General features: G+C 47.3%; 5 protein-coding genes across 5 annotated transcripts; 3 read left to right on the forward strand and 2 right to left on the reverse strand.

The window, feature by feature from the left end:
- Positions 1-6,465: 6,465 nt before the first annotated feature.
- Positions 6,466-8,481, reverse strand: LOC131269028 (uncharacterized). The gene is made up of 2 exons (XM_058271338.1): positions 7,007-8,481; positions 6,466-6,937 (listed from the first exon to the last, which is right to left on the reverse strand). Exons 1-2 carry the CDS (start codon positions 8,479-8,481, stop codon positions 6,466-6,468), a joined length of 1,947 nt encoding a protein of 648 aa, XP_058127321.1.
- Positions 8,482-9,730: 1,249 nt separating this feature from the next.
- On the reverse strand, positions 9,731-11,590 carry LOC131269029 (uncharacterized). Its single transcript, XM_058271339.1, has one exon. The coding sequence runs from the start codon at positions 11,588-11,590 to the stop codon at positions 9,731-9,733; it is 1,860 nt and encodes a 619-aa protein (XP_058127322.1).
- Positions 11,591-12,061: 471 nt separating this feature from the next.
- LOC131269030 (uncharacterized) lies at positions 12,062-14,032 on the forward strand. Its single transcript, XM_058271340.1, has one exon. It carries the CDS (start codon positions 12,062-12,064, stop codon positions 14,030-14,032), a length of 1,971 nt encoding a protein of 656 aa, XP_058127323.1.
- A 2,256-nt stretch (positions 14,033-16,288) lies between these two features.
- On the forward strand, positions 16,289-18,466 carry LOC131269031 (uncharacterized). The gene is made up of 3 exons (XM_058271342.1): positions 16,289-16,372; positions 16,523-17,224; positions 17,417-18,466. Exons 1-3 carry the CDS (start codon positions 16,289-16,291, stop codon positions 18,464-18,466), a joined length of 1,836 nt encoding a protein of 611 aa, XP_058127325.1.
- A 721-nt stretch (positions 18,467-19,187) lies between these two features.
- Positions 19,188-21,724, forward strand: LOC131269032 (uncharacterized). The gene is made up of 2 exons (XM_058271343.1): positions 19,188-20,969; positions 21,308-21,724. Exons 1-2 carry the CDS (start codon positions 19,188-19,190, stop codon positions 21,722-21,724), a joined length of 2,199 nt encoding a protein of 732 aa, XP_058127326.1.
- The last annotated feature ends 179 nt before the right edge of the window (positions 21,725-21,903 follow it).

Here is a 21,903-nt window from a genome sequence, read left to right on the forward strand (position 1 = left end):
ATACTCTTTGTTTTTGTTAGTTTTCCAACATATTTCATTAAATTAGTTTGTTTCGGTTTTTGAGTTGAATTGAAACAATTTTTTTTAAGTTCTCCATTGTTTTAGAAAGTTGCTGGCCGAGTTCTGAAAAGTTGTGCTATAAATTGACCAATCGATGAAAGTGACTATCGTTTGGCTTTCGGCTTTACATAAGGACGGGACTACCGCCAACTTTCCATCCGACTATCCCACTTTAACGTCTTGTTGAAATATAATTATCGTTCAAAGACATTCCGTTTCTGACAGTATTTGAATTGCCTGTCATTCCACAGTGGAAAACTTTCCCGGCAGCCTCTCTCTTGCTGTGTTGGCCGCAGGTTGCGCGGGTCCGTAAGCCATCCGTTAGCCACATTTCGTTTGTTTATGATGAGTTTTATTTCTTCAGCGAAATGCATGTACTTACATCGCACCACAGTAACGACCGGCTTGTCGGCTTTGCTCCCGGCAACATTTCACGATAATTAATTTCCAACGCCAGCAACCACCCCGGTGCCGGTTTCGCGGTCGGACAAACGTGAGGTCAGCAAACCGAAAGCGAAACGATTCCGATATGCGTTGGCTTCCATGCCTTCCCCCTGCTTTTCGATGGTGGCAACCTTCCGCCTTGTCCAGAACCCTCCGAGACGTGCGAGGTTGCACTGAAGCATCCCAACCGGTGCATTTCGGAAGGCACTTGTCGGAGTCTCGGTGAGCAGGTCGTCGCTGCTGCTTCCAGAAAATTTTCTGCAACCTCTGGCACACCGGCCGGATGTTGCTTGGGTCTTCCACCCCCTCCCCCCACCCCTGCTGCCAGTGAACCTCAATGTTCGGCAGGATATTGGAGATTGCAAGGCTGCTCTACCATTACCATTCCGGGGCTGCAATTGTCAAAACGTGGTAGCCCTAACTCTGGCCGCTATCTGCGTCGCTGTACGGCAGCCATCATCACCCCCCAGTCTACCCAAACACACACACACACACACACACACACACACACACATATATGCCAACCAATGCTGAAAGGGAAGAATGGCTCGGTGGCCTTGAGGTTCCATAATTAAAAAGTTTTTAATTAAACTTCTGCCCGGCCCCGTCCGTGTGCCCTTCTCGCCATCAGACATCAGAGCCAACCCCGCTGGTGCAGCGGCAACGCACGCATGGAGTCAGCAGCGACATGCCGACATCGACGGCACAGAACGACACACGGCGGACGTTTCCAGGCCGTACGGCAATGAACACACGATCGTGTGCGATACTTGCGATAGGCGGAAGCAGTACAATTGCATCTCTACCGGGCGCCTTGTCTTTGCCCTGTCCGACCGGTGGACTGTCTGCCAGCCAGATGCGAGCTTTTGGGGTTTCGAGAAACCGTGCACCCATTGCACGCTTTAGCTGCGATGCGACTTCCTTATCCACTCTTGTTTTCTGGTGTCTTCATTTTCTATTTTGTTCCATTTCTTCTTTGTTCCAAAGATGTGGTCCGAGTCTTTAGCCGGTTTCTTAGAGTTATGTAATGTTTCAACACTGGGAACACTGTTATCGCTTAGATATATTTAATTAACCAAATATAAAGGATCCTATAAATCAATAAAAGAACCCAATCAATTCAAAACCATAAATTTACAATAATAAAACATCGAAATAATAAAATATCGCAGATCGGGAAATTACCAGGTTGTAAATAGATGAAATAATTGGAGTGCAAAGACATAACAAGGATAGGGATGGATCATATCACATCAAATGAAGTTGACAAATTGTTTAAACTGCAATTTTGATAGAACACTCTTCTGAGCTACATCTATTTTTAAGACTAAATATTTGGTGAAACACTTAGTTATTCATTCATTTCGATATTGTATTTAACATTCGGTTTATGGACGTTTTTGATGTACCTATCTCTGCGGGCAATCGTCAAATTGAAGGATATATGAAACACCGAATGTTTTCCATCCGGTATATTCTTTATACAATCTAATTCGTTAATCGCTGCTAAATTATATTTTTTTAAATGAATTAGCCATCGAAACACTCCGCTTTTACACTATACTTACGTGCCATCTGGTCCGCAACATATCCACTAAACTTTGTTTTATTTAACAAAATAAAAACTTATTTAAAGTAAATGGCGCACATTTTAATTATCTTCTATTTGAATATTTCTATGTTTGTTCCATGTTTCTATGTTCATGTTATTTGTTTACGAGTACAACTTTTCTTTCTGATTTTTATAATATTGAAAAACTAACTTAATTTTGTCCTTTGTTTCTTTCACATGTTTTGGCAGTTCAGTAGGAATAGTAATTTTACAATGTAAAGTAAATTTGCAATGCTTGGTCGCAATCTTCGCAAAGATGGAAATACCACATACAAAATTGGAAATTATAAAAGTTTAACAAATAATAATTATGTGTACGAACTCTTTCAGTATTTTGTTTAGAAATATAGAATTAAAGAAAGTGATGTTTAATGTTATGGTTTTTTCTGTCTTTCAGTTTAAAATTAAGAATCCGTCAAAATAAGGGATCCCGTAAACCTAGTGTTGACGAATCTGCTTATCATATTAAAGGCATTTATTATACGATAAAAGTTTGCTTATTAAAGTATTCAATATTATTTCATTTTAGTGTTCTGAACTAAATTCCAAGAATGATTAGGTGAAACCGTCTTGAAACATCATGAATTGTAAAGTTCAACTGTCAGACTGCGATTATCTTTTTATTAAGTAAAATCAATCACACAACTCTACAGTCAAACGAGTTGCCGATGTTCCGACCGGTCATGCATTCTCCGAAATGATTTGACATTTGCAAGCTACCCGGGGGAAAAAAGGGGGGAAACAACTATAGTGGCACAAGGAACAGCAATCCAACGGAAGTGAGTCCACCCTACGAACTGCATTAGCGCACAAACACAAATGTCACGAGGAAAAGTCCAGACGGACTGCCGTTTGCAGGGTTTTGTTGAAGGTGGACAAGGCTAAAAGCAGGTAGATTTCTATGGAAAGTCAGAACGCCAAGAAATTGTTGCTGGAACAAAAACCCGCCCATACCATCCGACCGATCACTAGACCATCGTAGGCCAGGGGTCGGTAAGGTCTTGATTTGCAAGGCAAGTAAGAAATTTAGTTTGATTTACTATTGCTTTGTTCTGCTCTTTCATTCCGATGTGTTTAATTTATGATTGAAAGTGAAGAAATATGAACAACTTATTTTAAGCAACAGCAAATCCTGTGAAGCAGCTTTGTTTCACTTTTAGTTTCGTCCCTTCCATGAAACGTGTGCCGACCACAGGCGTCCCCTCGTGAAACCACGCGAAAGCAACCGGTTTCACTCTTAATTATTTCAAACGTTAAACTTTTAATTTTCCTTTCTGACACCCCAATGCACAGGCCGGGAACAGCGGGTTGTTGTTTGAGGGACGGACGCAAACGAATGAAGCGCTAGTGTTTGTGGGTTTGGTGCTTGAGGTTGCTTTTCTCAATTGCGCTAATGGAGACGTCGTCTGAGGGCGAGCCAAAGGTTTGCGGGACCTGAAGACCTGAAGAATTGTGGCCACCCCCTCCCCCCCCTGCATTCGATGAGTATCCACACTTTTCACATCCATTTTCTTCTTGGCCCAACCCGCCAGCACTACCACCACCACCACCACCACCATCGGACCGAAGTGGTAACAGATGATAATGACGATTGCACGTCATAACGGCGGTGCAAAGATCTTCGCCAACGGCACAAGGGGTGTTGGATGGCCGAGAAGGGAGGGGAGGGGAGGCGATGGTGGAGAAAAAGTGAAACAATAGTGGAAAAAAGGAAACAAGAAACTGGCAAGGCAAGACAAATAACCTAACACCGCAGGAACATCTGTCTCCTTTTGTCCGCAAGGGCAAAACGGCTGCTGCACGCCAGCGCCATTATCATTTTACTCACACCCACTAACCACTCGAGTTCCCTAACTACACCACCTTCCGCCACCCACCCCCACCCCACCCCACAGCCCGTTCACAGTTCTTTTATGTTTATGCACAGGACACGGACATTCCGGAAAGGGACGTGGAAAATAGCCACCGTGGCTGCTAGATGGCGTGCTCGAGCGTTGGTGGAACGAAACGGAAGCCTTTTCTATACGTCTCTATCACCACAAAACATCTACCCTCCCCCCCCCCCCCTCCCTCTTCCTATTCTTTGCCTTCACGAACAGATGGGCTGGAAGACAATTTAAATCTCCGCGTTGTTAAATGAAAGAAGAAAGTAAACAAAAAAACACACACACACAAGCACCTCAACACAAACAGCACAAAACCGGTGTGCACTGCGTTCGCTCCCGTTGTTTTCCACGGGCTTTCCCTTGGGGGAGGGAAAACAACTAAGAAACATTCGCAACATCAAGGAAGCGACGTTGGACACAACATAATTTATGGTTTTTAAATAGTGGAGTAATTAAATTAATTCGAATACGCCCGCAACCTTCTCCGGGCCCTCCTCTCCCCCGTTTCCAGCGGGAAAAGTGGAAACATAGCGAAACATCCCCCGCGTACGGCCAAACGGTGCCAACAAACGGTTTCGATAAATGGCCAGTATTTGCCTACTGCCGGATGATTTCCTTCGGCCGAAGTTGTCAGCTGGATCGGGAAATCGTATCCACGTGGGTGAGGGCAGTGTGAAGAGGGGAGGAGGGCTGGTGTCGTTAACCAGTGAACGTGACCCCGAGGCGGGACATCCTACGGCGTGGTGAATTAGCTCCATTAAGTTGCGGCCGAGGCTGGCTTCCGTCCGCCCGTTGCCTTCACTTTCTGCGGAACTGGTGATGTCGAACGATGAATCTATGGCGCTGCCGGGCATACGATTGGATCTTATTAGTCTAGCTTATTTTCATTTTGTTTTTGTTGTTGTCCTCTGTCAGAAGTGTCTAAAGCTATCATGGACTATTTTTCAATCGTTTACCCGCAGCTAACAATGTTTTCCTACCTACGATTGAAGGCACTTTTGTGCACAAAACACTATAATCAACTTGCAAAATAAACTGAAAATATTATACTACTTACTACTCAAGGAATCAACGTTTTTGCTAAATGATGATGTTGTTCTCAGTTTTCTTTCGAAAGAAATAGAAAGTAGTTGCCAGACATTATTTTACTCTTTATGATTGAAGCTATTTTTTCTCTACTAAATTGATCGTTAGAATGCCTTTTCTATATTGAACTTGATCTAGGTCTTGGTTGAATCGTACTAAACGGTTTCTTTTCACTCGGCGATTATTAAATGTTTAAAATCCACTTGTTTTGTAAAATATCGCTGCTTTCTCGTGTTACAAATTATTTGAGTAACATTTAATTTTTTTTTCATGCTTGAACAATGTTTTGTTTGATCTTGACTTAGTTTGAACTAGGTAGTAACGATATTAAACTGTAAAAAAAAGTTACTTATCCAAAAAACTATACTGTAATGTTGTCAATTAGAGTAGCTGAAGTATTGAGTAAAAAAGTTCAAATTTTATTATTTTATCTAACTCTCCTAAAGTATTAATAGGAAAATACCACAAACGATTAATAATAAACTGTTCGTTTGTCTTATGTACTGTTTTTAGTGTGTAAACATATTTGTAAAGCTTCAAATAAAACGAACACCATGTTAAAACAGCAAACCCATGAGGTAGGGAAGGACGAAAGAACCTCCGAAAAGTTTCGCAACCTGAAAACTTTACATGTCCAAGGGACCGGAGGGGCGGTAGCGACCAGAGAGCAAAACCGAGAAATATCAAACCACCAAACAAAATCCACTGTAAACAAATCGAATCCACCCAGATTAAATTAGGTTTTGTTTTTTTTTGTGGAACGCTCTGGGAAGGTGAAGAGCCGCGAACGAGAGTGTGGAATTTTCCAATTTATTATTCCTCGTTTCATAAATAACTGTCACCGCCGCATCATTCGGGCTGGTGACATGTTTCCCTTGGGGGAAAGGGGGCGGGAAAGGGGCTAAGTGTGAAATAAAAGGAGAAAAGAAATTACAAATGTTCCCGAGCGCAGGAGAATCACACGTGTCACCAAGTCAAAATTCAGTTACGGATGAGTGGAGTGGTTGGGAACACGGCTTGCCCGAAGCGATCGCCACTCCGAGAGGGCAAGGTTTGATTGAAAATAAAATATCCTAGCTACGCAAGCCGACTGTGTACAGCTGTGCGTGTGGAAGGTCGTGGAACGGATGCTAACAAGCATGCTTGTTGAACGTCAACTGACGACTGATTCGTTTGCCTCCGAACGGCTCATTCTAGCAGTTACGACCGTTTCGGAGTCGGTTTATGGTACGCTGCTATAAAGAATGGAGGGGCGCAAGGTCGGGATTATGGCGCGCAGCCGTACCGTCGACGACAGCAAGTCCACAAGGAGAAGTCCACAGCACAAACGGGCCATCCTTCCCAGGTGGGCGGACAAACATTCAGCGCCTCTATCGACTACTCCGCGTGCAAGAAAACGAGCGCCCGATGTAGGGGTCCACACCACAAGGAACCCAGCTCGAGCAGCAGGGTCGCCAGAGCGGTCACTAGAAGCACCGCCAGGGTTTCGTAGCATCCGATCAGCTGGTCGTTGGTGAGCGGGCTCGGCACGTGGTAGTACGGCTGACGGTGGAAAAAGTCGTACGTAACGTAGTGCTGCAGCCGGTGCGTGACGAAGCCGGACATGAGGATGTTGTCGATTTCGCGGTCAAACACATTCACCAGGCAGGACTTCTTGGGGTAGTAGAACCCGATCGGCAGATGGACCAACACCTCCCGGACGATGTGCACATAGCCGCCACGGAAATGATGACGGTTGAAGAATGCCACCCGGTCGATGTCGGTGAACAGTGCGCCTCGGAAGCGGTAACTGCGAAGATCGTGCAACAGCCCCTCGACATGTACATCGTCATCCGGAAGCCAGCTAACTCTGCATTTAGACAGAATGTATAACATCAACACACTATTCCAATGAAAGTTGACAGAGGAAAATACATACTGCGAAGAGACCCTCGGTACCAGATCAAGATTCCTTGCCGCACCACGCATGGAGTAGACGCTGTAGGATTCGGCCAGCAGTCCCAACACGGTCTGCGGGTGGCTGAAGTTCTTCTTTTCCTGTAGATACTCAAACAGTGAACCTTGATACAACGACCGCAGCACCAGGCAGTAGCCCATCCAGAAGGATAGCAGAGTACGGGCAAAGTTGCGGCTAGGAAGTCGCACCATCGAACCACCGAAGAGCACAATCAGAAGGTTCAACAAAGCCAACCGAACCCCTCGGCCATACACAAACGAGCGCACCGACTCTGGTATGCAGGTGGAGCCCAGAATGGCAATGACCGCGACACCAATGAGCAAAAGACTCACCATCCCTAGCCAGGTGCTGCGAGCAAACGGTCGAAACAGCTTCTCGAACGGTGTGTACGGTCGACCCGCTGATAGGGCGAACACCATCGGGACCGTGTAGTAGCTCCGGCTGTGCTTCATAGCGAGATTGAGATCACCGCGAATGGCAAAACGACCAAACGTCAAATTAACACGCTCGGACACGACCAACCGAATGCATCCTGTCGCATCCGGGAATGTGCCGTTAGGACCAAGCTCACCAGCAACACCCCACAATTCGCGATCATCGGGTACTACCAGCCGTATGGTAAAATTGAGCTTCCGGGCGAGCGCTACTAAGAGATCTCCCTCTACACCGTGTCCAAGCTCCAGATCGTCAGCGTTAGAGGTAATCCATGACAGCTCGGTACTTGCGTTTGATAAATTCTGTCTAATAAGCATATACGGAGGTAGGTGGAATGTACCGACTGTGATGCGACATCCATGGAAATCGTCCAGTTTATTCGGGAAGATCTCAACAACCTCGTCCAACCGTTGACCCTTGCGAAACCTATGCACCAAATGGGGCTTGATCTGCTCACAGGCGCCTGCCCTGTACGGGTAATATGTGTACATGAGCACACTCTGCCATCGACTATGGTCTTCCAGATCGGCGGTTACAATGTTCACGTTCACGACGTTAAGCGACCATAGAAAAGCGAAGATACGTTGTAGAGTCTGCGGTAGCAGTTGTCCGATCGCAGTTAGCACTATCAGGTAGTACCCCGAGAAGTCGTTGTAGGCCGGATCTAGCGAACGGAATAGCTGATCGAATGCTGCGTAGCCATCGATGAACGCGATATTGAAGAATCGTGGCCGCCTGCTGTTTTGGTTGGTCGCTCCAAAGACATACGCGATGCTATGGGAGGTACGCTGCATCACCTCGTCCATAATATCTGACTGCAGGTCGAATGTTGAGCGACTCACCGTTGCCAAACGCGTGATCATCGTAGACGAATGGTTCTGAACGTAGTACCGATGCAGTGCATCCACAATAACTTCAGAAAAGTGATTGCCCACCGTTTCTCGAACTATCAATCGTCGCAAAGCTTCACTAGCAGTGTGATCTACTTGGACGATCAACATCGTCCCGAAAGCCGCTAACATTAGAGCACGCATCGCCATCGTTTTTAGAATGGTGAACACTGGCAGACTCAACAACCCTCTGAGTAATCTCTTTAGAGGTAGATGTGCACCAGCCATACCGCAGTGCTGCTACCTTACGCGTCATCCAGACTAATGAACACCTTTTCCAAAAATTGATTGATGGTCTCGTGGGACTACACTACTTCTACCTTTTACCAATGACATGTTGGTAACTTTTCTGACACTGCTCAGAAAAGCAATACATCGCGAGAAAAAGGTCATCCAGACAACAAAGCAGAAGTTCTAGTGGACATGCATAGTTTGGATGAAAATCGACATTAGATGTAGAAAAAATAAATGTATTATTTTTTATTTATAACATTCTGTTCTGATTTAGTTGTGTCTTGCTCTTTAATAAAACAGTGTTGCATTAATCGTACCAATGAACTTCCTATATAATAGCAGTCAAATGTTATTGATGTTACTTTTTGCAATGACTATAAAATAGATCCTGACTATCAGTGCAAAGTTACAGATTTTTATAATTAAATAAGAAAATGAGATTCATTAGTCTGCGAAAACATATCTAAATATCTATGATAAAATAGAAAAACTGCGTGGAAACTATTGATAAATTAATTTCAAATAATATCAAGAACAATCTACCCTACATAGCACTACAAAAAAATAAAAGGTAATTGCTCCTTTTAATGCATTTTTTATTGCATTGTTGACAATGACTTTCCAACTGCAGAAGCTACAAAATTGCTGACAGCTCTATACCCTTTTCCATTACCTGACCAAGCATACATTTAAGTGAAAATAAATTGTCATGTAGAAAGTTTCAGCGCCTTATCTCACATTAGAGAAGCCTCCCGCTCCCCCTCCTGATGCTCGGAAGCGGTGATACGCCCATCCTACGTACCGGCTAATGTTTCATTTTTCGCTTCATTAACATCAGTACGTGCGTTGTGCCCATCGTTTCTACAAGTCCTGGCTCCCGCAAATTAGTTCCCCTCGTACCTTCCCTTGCTATTCGTTGGCTGCCAAGGAAAAGCCAGCGAATAAAACTTTCACCGCCGAGCAACGTATAGGCACTACGGTTCTACAGCACTAAGTGAGGTGGCTAAACTCGTACCAATTCTACTCATCTGCTGGTACTTTGGTGCTAGAAGGTGAGGCTGGTTCCTGGATTTTTTCTCATCGTCAAAAACTACGACCTATTTACTGGAGGGAATCTAATCCATAGCTAGCGGATGCAAAACTCAAGCACACTTTGAAAAATGTGCACCCGCATGGATACGTGTTCTACGAGCAACATTAGGCAACTCACAAGCAACGCCACGATGAATATTTGATAGGCACCTGCCAGATGCGCGTTGGTAAGCTTCTTCGGTCCAACGGCTGCGTCGGCTGGGTTCGTGTGAAAGTCGTAATCTCCGTAGTTCCGAACCCAGAAGTGCATCAGGCCGCTCTGGCTTATCTTACGCACCTCACTGTCGAACACGTTCGTGAGCATCGACTGCTTCTGGTAATAGATGGTGACTGGAAAAAGCGTAACCGAGTCGCGGGTAACATGTATCATCCTCCCACCTAGCGCCCGCTTCAAATGGCGGTTGTTATACGCTACCATATCCGACGGACACAGGACTACACGATCTTGGTAGCGGTCCGCCATGCCAGCCACCATGTGACCGAGCGAATCTAGCGCAGGGGGGATAAACCGGGCTCGCCGCATTACTTCAGGCCTGTCGACGAAGAAGCGCTTCGCTATATTCACCATGTGGTACTCCAGTGGCGATCTGTGGATCTCGTCCATCGTTGACAGCGGTGGGTAGGTTGCGCTGCGCTGCAGGTACAGATATAGCGACCCCTGGTACAGCGTACGGATGACGAAGGTGAACAGCAGCCACAGGACGAACAGTGTGCGTGGAAAATTGCGAACCGGCATGGGCAACACCGAGCCACCGAAGAGAAGGTAGAACGCGCGCATCAGTGGCATTCGCACACCGTCACCGTAGACAAACGCACGAGCCGTCGTGGATGTGAAGCTGAACCCCGTGACGACCACAACCACGCACACGAGGTATACACTCAGCATCACCCAGATGTCCATCCTAAAGGGTCGGAATAGCTTCTCGAATGCCGTATACGGTCGACCTTGCGGAACGGCAAACACAATCCGAGAGGTGTAGTGCGTGATACCAGGCTTCAGGTAGATATTGCGCGTCACATCCAACGCCATACAGCCGATGATGAAGTCAACCTGACCATCCTGCAGAAGCTGCATCGTGCCGGTGCTATTTCCTTTCGGTCCCATGGTGCCCCACTGCATCCGATTCAGGGGTTCGGTCACGTTTATGCGGAACTGCAGCCGTTGAGCGAGCAGCTGCAACAGGTTACCCTCAAAGCCACTGATTTCTACGAACCCGTCCACGTTACGTTCGAGAATAGTGTACGGCTTCACCTCGAACGATCCGACCTGAAGGGTGCAGTTGTGAAAGTTTTTCAACCGATGGTGGGGATACAGGTCCACATGACCCACATCACGCAGCGACTCCTCGCCGAAACGCGTCACAAGTTTCACAGAGGGCGCACCGCACTGCTTCGGTGTATACGGCTGGTACGTGTAGACCTCAACGGTCGTATTCTGATACTCAACCAACACGTTCACGTGAACAATGTTAAGCTTCCACAGCTCGCTGAAGATGTGGCGCAGGGTTTGCACGTTCGTGCAGCCAGCAGTCATCACCAACAGATACCTGCCGGAATAGTCGTTCCTCCTGTAGCTAAACTTACCCAATATACGTAATAGCTCCTCGTGGTCAGCTAGAAATAGAACATTTCGCGTCCTTGGGGGGTCTTTGTGCGCCACAGGACCCAGGTTCGCCACGCACCGACCTCGCAGCAAGCGCAGGACCGCGTCCACGGTTCCCCGCTCCGTGGAGTAGTAAAATTGAACCGGTTGAAAGGGATGACAGAAGTGATACATCAGAATGTCGGAAGCGACCATGGACAGTAGTGAAGCGGTAACGGGTTCGACGGGTTCGAGGACGGCTCGAGCGTATGGCCCTAGCGCGTAGAACACAAGTAATGATCTCAGCCTCATTTCGCCAGTACAGCCATAGGTCTCGGATTCTTCCGTAACCACAAGAAAACTTCAGCACGCTTCTTCGGTAGTATACGACACTTTAGAGAGTGATCTTATAGATCCTTTCGAACTCACTGGTAATGAAGTGATGTTCAAGTGACGTTCAAGCTGTAGAACAACCGGTTGCAATTATCGATAAACAATAGTTTCTGCTATATAAACCTTTACTCCTTTTTTAACTCTTCTGTTTTAATTAACCGTGTAACAATCACGGTAGCTTACTGCGGCCATCAGCTTTTGCAATAAAAGGTCCTTTGTTTGCTGGCCATTGTTGGGAGCTATTCTTTAGAAGCCATCAGTGTATCGCGTGGTGCACAATGGTTTGAGCACTTTCACTCCGATTGGCAATCATTTAGGGTTGTATAAAAGTATAATGGTAACAACCCCAGCGGGGTTCGCAATAATGGTTGGACAAACAATGAGCGTCGGATGTTCTTAGGAGAGCTCGTGACAGTCCAGTCGCAGAAGGTCACCGACTGTCCAGTAATTCAGGACACGCGACCAGCTGCGTTCATGTGGTTTGCGTGGGCGCTTGTTTGTGTGCCGGTTGTGCACGCGCTTACACCAACACCGGCAGTAGTTAGTCCCCGCAGGTCCCCGCTGTCGGACGTGATTGGAATTATCCTGCACACGCACTTCCAGCAGCCGTACACGACCACACTCGTGATAGTACGCAGCCAGACCGAGGATGGGCGCCGCAGCTTGCAGGATCTGGTGTCGTTGCTGCTGTTGGATTACGTAAGGGGCCAGCTGATGATCCAGTTCGAGGGAGCTCCGGTCACTAACCAATCCTGGCAACGGCCATGGTCGCACATCCTGCTGCTAGCGGAGGATTACGAAGCCCTGCGCTTGGTCTATGGGCAGCTAACTCTGAACCGGTACGACTTCGCGGGGTACTACTTGATCGTGCTCATCGGTACCGACACCACACTTGCTACCATCGATCGCATATTCAACGACCTGTGGCAACGGCAGATAGTGAACGTGATCGTGGCATTCCGGGTGCCACCAGCACCCAACTTCGTGCAGCTCTGGACGTACTTCCCGTACTCGCCCGGTTTGTGCCGTGTACCAAAGCCACACCTGGTGCTTACCTGGCCAAACGACACGCTGCTGTACGGCGTTAACTTCTTCCCACGCAAGAACGCCAACTTCCATGGCTGTCCTCTCAAGGTGGGCACGTTTGAGACACGTCCGTTTACGATACTGACCGGCACGCCCGGACCAGGGCTAGGTCTCTCCGGCTTCGAGGGTGACCTGCTTGCTAGCGTCGCTACGAAGCTGCGGTTCTCCGTCAACCTCCGTATACCGCCGCACTCGCAACAGTGGGGCGTGGCGGCCTTCGAGAACAGTACCGGCATGATGCGAATGATCTACAGCGAGGAGGTGGATTTTGGTATTGGATGCCTCGGCGTGTCGTCTGAGCGCAATGCCATGCTGAAACCGGGCAAGGTACACTTTACCACCGAGCTGGTGATCGTGGTACCTCCGGGGCGGCCATACACCCCCATCGAGAAGCTAATCCAACCCTACAGCCCACTCCTGTGGGGTGCCATTGTCTCCTACTTTGGACTTGGTATGCTGACGATCATCACTTCCCAGCGCATGCCGGTGCTACGACGCTACCTGATCGGGCGTGGGGTCCAAGCGCCAAGCCTTAACATGCTGCGCCTGCTGTTCGGCAATCCGTTACCACACACCCCGACCGGAACCTTCCCCCGTACGCTGCTTCTGCTCTGGGTGCAGCTCTGCTTCGTGCTGCAGATCGTCTACCAAGGCTCCCTGTTCACGTTTCTGCAGCGTGCCAGCCGCCATCCGCCGATGGCTACGCTGGCCGACATCGAGCGAAGCGGTGCACACTACCACATCACCGAGTCCGCCCGGCGCTTCTTCGAGCCCTTCCCCCAGCAGCTTGGCCGCCTTCGGTACTTCCCTCCCGGTCCGGACAGTATCGCTACCCGGCTACGCTGGGTCGGCGCTCACCCCGACGACCCGGACGTCACCATGTGCACCCAGGACCATGTGGCGTACTACAACCGGGCGAATCGTCGCCGGCTGTGGATAGCACGCGAACCGTTAGCCCTGTATACCGTCACCGTCCTGTACCCGAAAAAATCGATGCTAACGACCAGCTTCGACGAGCACATCGAGCGCATCGAGTCGTCCGGGCTGCTCAAGTTCTGGGTCGCGCGCTACGGCGACTACCACTTTTTCGAGCGCAGATCACGCTCTGCCCGGGCCAACACCCCGGCGCCCATCAGCATAGGGCAGCTTCGTGGTGCGTTTCAGCTACTTCTCTGCCTGTTGGCCACCAGCGGGGTCGTGCTACTCGGCGAACTCTTTTGGATCCGAAAGACGGCGCACCATATTTCGCAAACCAACACACTGACTTATCCGTAATTCCGCTTGCAAAAACCTATAGTACGAACTTTGGATAAATAGTCTCTCAACAAATAGGTCCTTAGATATACGAACATAAGCAAGTTCATCGACGTTTTAAGATCGACGGAGCCTAGAATGAGTCGTTGGACTATATCCCATAAAAATTAATTGAAAGAACCAGCCGCTTGTATCCATCTATAACGAAATAATAGAAGGATGGTCCACTATATACTCAGCATACAATATCTGTGAAACTATAGGCGCCATGGCCACTCAGTCCGCTTATAGATAGATCCACCTCTGGTAAATTTTAAATAGTAAATCAAATGGTATCAACCATGTATGGTATTTGTCAAACGCTGTAACATACTTTGATTTTACTTACTACATTACACTAATTATGACTGTTCAAAATATAATTTTATGGTTCGCTGCCATCCTAACCAAAATCAAGCTCTTTTCGGTGAACTCGAGCACAAAAAGTTAATTGGCGCCTTGTGAACCCTGCGAGTTATCGACCGCATCTAAAGCTGGCCGCAAACACCAAACCCCTTCCCCAACTCGGCAGGATGCAAAGATTGTTGTTTTCTGCGTCAAATATCCTTCCCACAGCGTGGCCACTTTCCTCCCACTGGAATCAAATCTACTCAAGAAATTTCCCGTCTCCATTTTCGAACTCCCGGCAGAGGCAAAGGCGAACGCCCAAAGTTTAATTACTTTCTTCGCACGCCATGGGAAACTCTCGCTTTCTTTACCGGTTATTTGCTGCTGACGCAGTGAGAGATCCCATGCAAGCACAAGGATAAAACTTACATCTATCTCCATCATTGATCACCAGTGTTCCTGAACCTTGTCTTCGTTTTGATGCAGTTCTCAAACTAATTTATTTACCGTGAAATTCTACAATATACTTTATACAAAAATTCGTTGTCAAAACCTAAACTTTAATTAAATCTCATGATATAAAATATAATAGAATAGAAAGAAAATCATTTTGGGGACTTTCCAAATACGAACTCAACCAGACGAAAACAGTTCACCACCACTGCACCATGGAAACATCAAACAGGCCGTGCAAAGCGGTCGAAGGCCAGTGGGCACCGTAGGTCATGGTTATTAACTCCAAATAATAGGATTAACCGGATTTTGGTTCTGGTGATTTACTTTCCCATCCCCGTGTCAACAACTCCTTCGCCGCACCGTATGCCAAGCAACTTGCGGGAAGTCGGTGCGTAGAAGTTATCCCTCCCGGCCGCTCTGTTTGTTTTGGTTTTAATAAATTATTTTTCCCCTTGCATTGCTGCCTCAGCGCTGACTTTGGGCTTTGGTTTATGTTTACGCGGGGTTCAGAATTAGAAAATTATCTTTCTCCGGATGTCGTGATCGATCAGCGGCTCATCCCAACTTTTTCCTCCCTACGGCTTTCCCGGCATTCGTGATTGCTGATGCTTATTACTTTCGAACATGCGATGGTTGGCGGTTTCGCTTGATTCACATTGATATAAACAAGAGAACAAATAGATATATTTTGGCGATTTTTATTTCTGTGCAAGCTTCTATGTCTGAGTAAAACAACATTACCTATGAAACTAAAATGTTCACACAACATTAAGATTATTTTACCAATGCTTTTGTATGATTTGTTTTTATGACTATAGTTAAAACATAAAATACATCTCAACCCAATGCATACGTTTCGCTTTAACTAGTGATAGTTTTATTACTGGTACACTTTGAAATAATTTACAGTAAATTTATTACACTCCGCTTGTCTAAAGTTGTATAATGAAATCAGAAATTCTGATGCACCAAAATAAGTGTAAAACAGAATGTAGCTGTGGTTTGTGATTTGTGTAGCACTTTAAAGTAAATATAAATCATTAATATTTACAATTCGCCAATTGTAATTGAATTTGACGATTCATTTTTGTAAATTACTCCATACAAAAACTAACATAACATAATAACAGTTACTCTATACAAAAACTATACATGTCCTTCTGTTATATTATTTTTAAGATACTTGTTACCCGCATTTAAATGAAACGGATTAAATTGTTATTAAAAGTTTCATATTAAACGTTTGGTTTGTTATACTCGATCGAATGCCCAGTGTGCATGATTGTTATTTGCAGGATAGAAGAGATGACGATAACGGTAGACCATTTAATGTTCTCATCAGGCACGCTTAACCGCAATTAACGGTGTGAAGAACAGGTGTTTCCTGTGGCGAGTTTCCGATGCCATGCGCATTGTAGAACTTGCACCGGTGCAATGCAGAAGACACAAGCCCTTCAAGTGTGGATACTACTGGGTTTCGTTAGTGGACCACTGTGTGATGGTGAGAGTAGAAAGTTGGTACAGCTTGTGGAGCAAAGCGAGTCCTTAGTCAATCAGGTCCTTATTGAGGCAACAGTGTCCATCCTAGTGAACAATTATGTGCAATACGGCAGCAACCAGTTGTACTTCAGCTGGGCCGTATCCGATGCTACACTGTCGGGTACGTAGCAGGACCTGATCGGGGCCATTCTGAAGCAATCTGCACCGCACCTGGGCTTTCTGCTTGAATCGCGCCCGAACGTGAGGCAACCGGACGCTGACGAAGCCAGTGATCAGAGCGTGACAGATGCGGCACAGCGACGCTTTCACAACCTGTTCGTCGTCGACGATCATGTCGCCTTCCAACGTGTCTCGAACGCGATGAGCAAGACGGTGTTCGACTACTCCGGTTACTACACAGTGCTAGTGATGAATCCAGATCACCACCGAGCGCTTCGGAGCATACAGACAATCCTCAGCGATCTGTGGATGCATTACGTCATCAACGTGGCAGTCCTGGTGGCGGTTCCGACGCGGCAATCGAAGGCCCTTGTGTATACCTACTTTCCGTACGCCAAAGAGCACTGCGAACATGTCCGTCCGGTCGTTTGGAACGTCTACGACCATACAGCCGGTAGATTTGAGCACGACGAGCGCGACCTCTTCCCTGCCAAGATGGAAAACTTCTTCGGCTGCCCGCTCACGGTTGCAACGTTTTCCATCTACCCATTCATCATTCCGGAACCAATGGGGCCGCTTGAGGGCATCGAGGGGCTATTGCTAGACGCTCTTCGCGAGCGATTTAACTTCAGGCTAGAGGTGGTGTTTGTGGAGCCGCCGGACTGGGGTATCGCTGGACCACGGACCGATGCAACCGGTGCAGCTCTCTATGTAAGTAATGCAAATAATGCTACGAAAAATCTACTCAATCAAACGATGATCTAGAAAGCAAGTGGTATACTTTTTAAAAACTGCGCAACCAACATCTTCGATTACCAGTTGTTTTAACTAAAATTTTATGTACTATGACACTGTCAAGTTCCGATGAAATATGTAGTTTTTTCGCAATTTTCCCTTTCACAGATACGGCAACGCCGGGCGAATCTAACCATCGGCTACTGGGCGACGACGCTCCACCGCAATCAGTACATGGCCAACAGTGTCGCATACTATACGTCGCTGTTGGTACTCGCCGTGCCACCCGGGGCACCGTACACCTCCCTGGAGAAGTTTCGCTTTCCATTCCGGGCACCCGTCTGGCTGTTGCTGCTCTTGATGCTGACCATCGGTTCGCTCGTCATCGGCCTGTTGCGGCGTCGACACGTCTCAGTTCAGCGACTGGTGTTTGGAGCCACCTCCTCCAACCCTTGGTTTAGCATGATTAACGTGCTCCTTGGTGGTGGCCTTTACCGGCAACCGGGTCGTAACTTTGCCCGTGCCTTGCTCATACACTGGCTCGCCGGGACACTGATCCTGCGCAACGCTTACACCGGCTCGATGTTCAAGTTCTTGCAGGCGGCTCGAAACCACAGCACGCCGGAAACTGTTTCTTCGCTTTTGGACTCAGGGTACGAGTTGTACATGTATCGGAACTATAGCTTCGTGTTCGACGCCAATCCGCTGATAAAGCGCCAGGTGCGGATCGTAACAGCGCAAGAGTTCCGAAGAGAGACACTGCTGCGTCTGCAGCATCACCGCGAGCGGTTGGCGGTGCTACTGCCCATCGAGACGATTACATTCCTCAACCGCAACCTAAGCCGAGAGGGCCTTCTGCTACGACTAGCGCGCGATCGCGTTTATGTTGCCAAGTTAGCCATTTATAGCCAGCATGCGTCGCCTCTGATCACACCGTTCAACCGAGTGCTGGAGATGTTCGCCTCAGCCGGGCTTATTGCACGCTGGGCCGGTCGCTACCATCAGAAACGGTTCTTGATTGACCAACACCGGCAACGTAGGGTGAACAGCATTGTTTTAAGCGATATGTCCGGGAGTTTCATAATTCTCGTAATAGGCTTAGTGATTAGCTTGATTGCCTTTGCCGCAGAGATATGCACTAGTAATAGGCTCCGATCCCGATTATCTAAAACAAAGAAACATGATAATTATAATAATTATAATCCAGCGAAGCGCTGACTATAAGATTTTCCCTTACCATCGCTACCGGTTAACAATCATGGCGATTTAGAGGATACATTTCTTTACACTGATCAGCTAATGCTACACTCACGATCACCTAATGCTCCATTTGGGATTAAAAATGTTGGAACAGATCCTGCGTTTAAGATTTGTTAATGTTTTCTTTTAGATTTCCTTCTGTGTCGGTTCGGCCTCTATTGTACTGTAACATGAAAGTTTAACCTTTCTACAAGTGACAGAATGCTAGAAACTCCACATCGGATGAGTTCGGCGGACAGGAAGTGTCTCACAACATCAAGTATGTTCACTTTCTCTTCACAATTAGTGTGAAAATTGATCTAATATGTACAGTTTTTTATGCAAACGTTTAAACTATCTCTTCTTCATGATTCTGGTAATCATCCTTAAGTGTCTTATGCAAAAAATAGGAGAATTTTCATTCAAGAAGGATTCTCAGGTGCTTGTAAAAAAGAATATTACATTTATTAATCGTAGACATCGCAGAGATAACACAAGCAGAAGTGGTTACGTTGTGCTTGCTAATGAATTTTGCATCAAATTTCCTATGTATGCACGACTACCTGTCAATAGATAATACCAGCTTTGTTCCGGTTAATAAATAATTTACCATATAGCAGTGGAACGGTCGAGCGGCTTCAGTTTTTAGCGAATCATCAAATCGGTCGCCGTAACCACTAGAATCAGTTCCGTAAGCACGATGAATCAGTTCAAGTCGTTGCTGTACCTAATGTTACTAGTCGTTGCACGTTGCTGCGCAATAAAATCAATCAAATGGTGGGCATCTTGCAGCTATGAAGTGATCCTCCGCAATTCAGCAGCAGCAAAGCATCAAGTGAACGCGTACACTCTGGATCCGTCGTCGGGCTTTGGGATGGATGTGCTAGACTTGCTGCTGCCCGCGCTAGAAACTAACGGATCGTACAGCGTTAACCTTGCAGCCTACCCGAACACCATCGACTACAATCAGCGCAATTTCGTCCTAATAGTTACCGATAGTTTGGCTTCCTTTGATGAGAACCTTGGGCCAATGATTGATAAAAACGTAGAATTTCGGGGATATTTTCTGCTTCTGGTACACTCCTCGTATGACGCCTCCGTGGCGAAAATTCAATACATCCTGAAACGGTTGTGGGACTTTCGTGTCCATAATGTGCTGCTTGCGCTCGAGAGCACCTCCAATGCCACAGTCGTAAAGGATGATGCCGGTGGTGGTATTTTTGGAATAGACCTTGTAAGCTACACTCCGTTCGGACCGGGATGCTGCGGTTGTGCACGACCCTACATCGTCGATCGCTGCATCGACGGCCGTTTATCAAACGGAACCGCCGCGTTGTTCGATCGGTTTGAACGCAATTTGTACGGCTGCCAGCTGCGAATCGCAGCCTTCGAGAGACCACCCTTCATGCAGTTCACCAACGACACACCGCCGAAGCTGTCCGGCATTGAAGGGGATTTGATTGAACTGCTTTCACAGAAGCTCAACTTTACCGTCACGATCGTGGAACCACCGGATGGGCATGTCTGGGGTCGTATCTATCCGAACGGAACGACCAACGGTGCCATGAAGCTGCTGATGGAGAGCAGAGTGCATCTCACACTCGGAAGATATTTTCCATACCCACGACTGCTCGCCAATACGACACAATCCCACAGTTACTACATCGCCGATCTGGTGCTTGCCGTGCCGGAAGCCCTGGTCCCGGCCACCCCACTCGAGCAGCTGCTGAAACCATTCCGGTGGAAAATATGGCTCCTGCTGGCACTCGAACTCGGCCTCGGTTTCGGTGCACTATTTGTGTTTGGGGGTAATAATATTGCTCTCGACTTCTGGCGAACGTTCCTCGGCGAATCTCTCCCCGCCCTGCCACGCGTGGCAACAAAACGTTTTATGTTAATGCTCTGGATTCTGCACACAACGTTATTGCGCGAATGCTACAAAGGAGCGCTGGTCGGCTTCCTGACCGAGCCCACACCGCTGAACGATATTCACAGCATCGATGCGCTGCTCGACGCCGGCTACCGGTTTGCGATGACCGAAACGGTGTACCACAAAGTGTTCCACGAATCGTCGAAGATCGACCACCGGTTGGTGCTGGTCGAGCCGTCCGACGGGCAGTACCTGCTGCAGCGCACACTGCAGTCCGGCGAGCGGCTGGCCATCGCGAACACGCGCGAAGAAATTGCCCTTTTCAACGGTCGGAACCGTTCCGTCATCAACTACCGCACGTCGGACGAGCAGCTGCTCACGTTCCACTTCTGCATGTACTTCAAACGCTCCAGCCCGGTGGTAACGGCATTCGACTGGTACATCCGCCGCATCCTAGCGACCGGGTACATAACACGCTGGTACACGACCAACGTCGACTTGCAGTTTCTGCGGCCGACGCTAGCAAATAGCGGCCAGGCCGAGGTTCTCACCATGCGACATTTGCAAGGCTGCTATGTGTTGCTTCTTGGTGGGCTAATTGTTTCTGGTTTCGTATTTACCCTCGAGCTGCTATGTTTCCATCGTCCAATAAAAACTGCAATGTCTGCGGGAAGAATATTTTTAGATTAAACAAAAGCCTCCCATTGTGCGTACCCCAAACATACTTAATATTAGCACGTAGTCGTCGCTTAGCAGGCTGCCGTTGCTCAGGGTAAGTACGTTGAGGTACAACAGCAGGTATTAATTTCCCGTGCCCGTAAAACGTAACTCTTCTCATGAGCATTTGAAGCGCTATGTCTAACGAAAAAATAAAAAGAAAAAACAAATAAAAGTGTAATTGCCTAGCTCATGCCATCAAGGTTGTTCCTCCATGATTTACCTGGTTGCAGATTTCCTCTGGTAAGCCCAATAAATTCGAACATACCATGGCAGAAGGATTTCAGTCTTTCACCACCAGCCGTCCCGATATCGCTAAACCTCTAGGCAAGAGACAAACGTGCTGTCAGTATAACAAACCAGTGATTCTCAGTGAGCCACAACTCGCAATGGAAACCGTTCAACTGTTCACGGTGATGGGGCAACGTGTGGCAAAGTTCCCGCAAGCGCAGCAGAAAGAAATTATCGAAAATGTGCTTAAGATGATCAACGACACCAAGCGGATGAACGAGAGCGCAAGACTTACCCAGGGCGAGTTCCAGCGACCACCGCAGTACAATCTTACCAAAAGTGTCTCCCAGTACGGCGCACCATCCAGAGGATCGTCGACGGCATCCCCTCTCACCTCGTCGCCGTCTTATATCCTGTAAAATGCATCAACCGGAGAAAGGTCCCAAAGCTGCAACACTAACCCATCGCGAGATAACAAAGTAATAAATGCATTCACGGTCCGTTGCCATGCAACCATTTGTTGTACAAATGTATGGTATCAATTTTATTCATATTTTACATGAGGCATATTTCGTCTTTTATCGAATTCCTGTGAAGT

The sequence above is a fragment of the Anopheles coustani genome, chromosome X, assembly GCF_943734705.1.
Source record: "Anopheles coustani chromosome X, idAnoCousDA_361_x.2, whole genome shotgun sequence".
In the NCBI taxonomy this organism is placed as follows: domain Eukaryota; kingdom Metazoa; phylum Arthropoda; class Insecta; order Diptera; family Culicidae; genus Anopheles; species Anopheles coustani.

What these genes read in the sequence shown, in the direction of transcription:
- LOC131269032 (XM_058271343.1), top strand. Translation starts at nt 19,188, where the DNA reads ATGAATCAGTTCAAGTCGTTGCTGTACCTAATGTTACTAGTCGTTGCA. An exon ending in GGCTAATTGTTTCTGGTTTC is followed by an intron (nt 20,970 to 21,307) that starts GTATTTACCCTC and finishes ACCTGGTTGCAG; the next exon opens with ATTTCCTCTGGTAAGCCCAA.
- LOC131269030 (XM_058271340.1), top strand. Translation starts at nt 12,062, where the DNA reads ATGTTCTTAGGAGAGCTCGTGACAGTCCAGTCGCAGAAGGTCACCGAC.
- LOC131269028 (XM_058271338.1), bottom strand. Translation starts at nt 8,481, where the DNA reads ATGTTGATCGTCCAAGTAGATCACACTGCTAGTGAAGCTTTGCGACGA. An exon ending in GTACCGAGGGTCTCTTCGCA is followed by an intron (nt 6,938 to 7,006) that starts GTATGTATTTTC and finishes GTCTAAATGCAG; the next exon opens with AGTTAGCTGGCTTCCGGATG.
- LOC131269029 (XM_058271339.1), bottom strand. Translation starts at nt 11,590, where the DNA reads ATGAGGCTGAGATCATTACTTGTGTTCTACGCGCTAGGGCCATACGCT.
- LOC131269031 (XM_058271342.1), top strand. Translation starts at nt 16,289, where the DNA reads ATGCAGAAGACACAAGCCCTTCAAGTGTGGATACTACTGGGTTTCGTT. An exon ending in ATGGTGAGAGTAGAAAGTTG is followed by an intron (nt 16,373 to 16,522) that starts GTACAGCTTGTG and finishes TCGGGTACGTAG; the next exon opens with CAGGACCTGATCGGGGCCAT. An exon ending in CAACCGGTGCAGCTCTCTAT is followed by an intron (nt 17,225 to 17,416) that starts GTAAGTAATGCA and finishes TCCCTTTCACAG; the next exon opens with ATACGGCAACGCCGGGCGAA.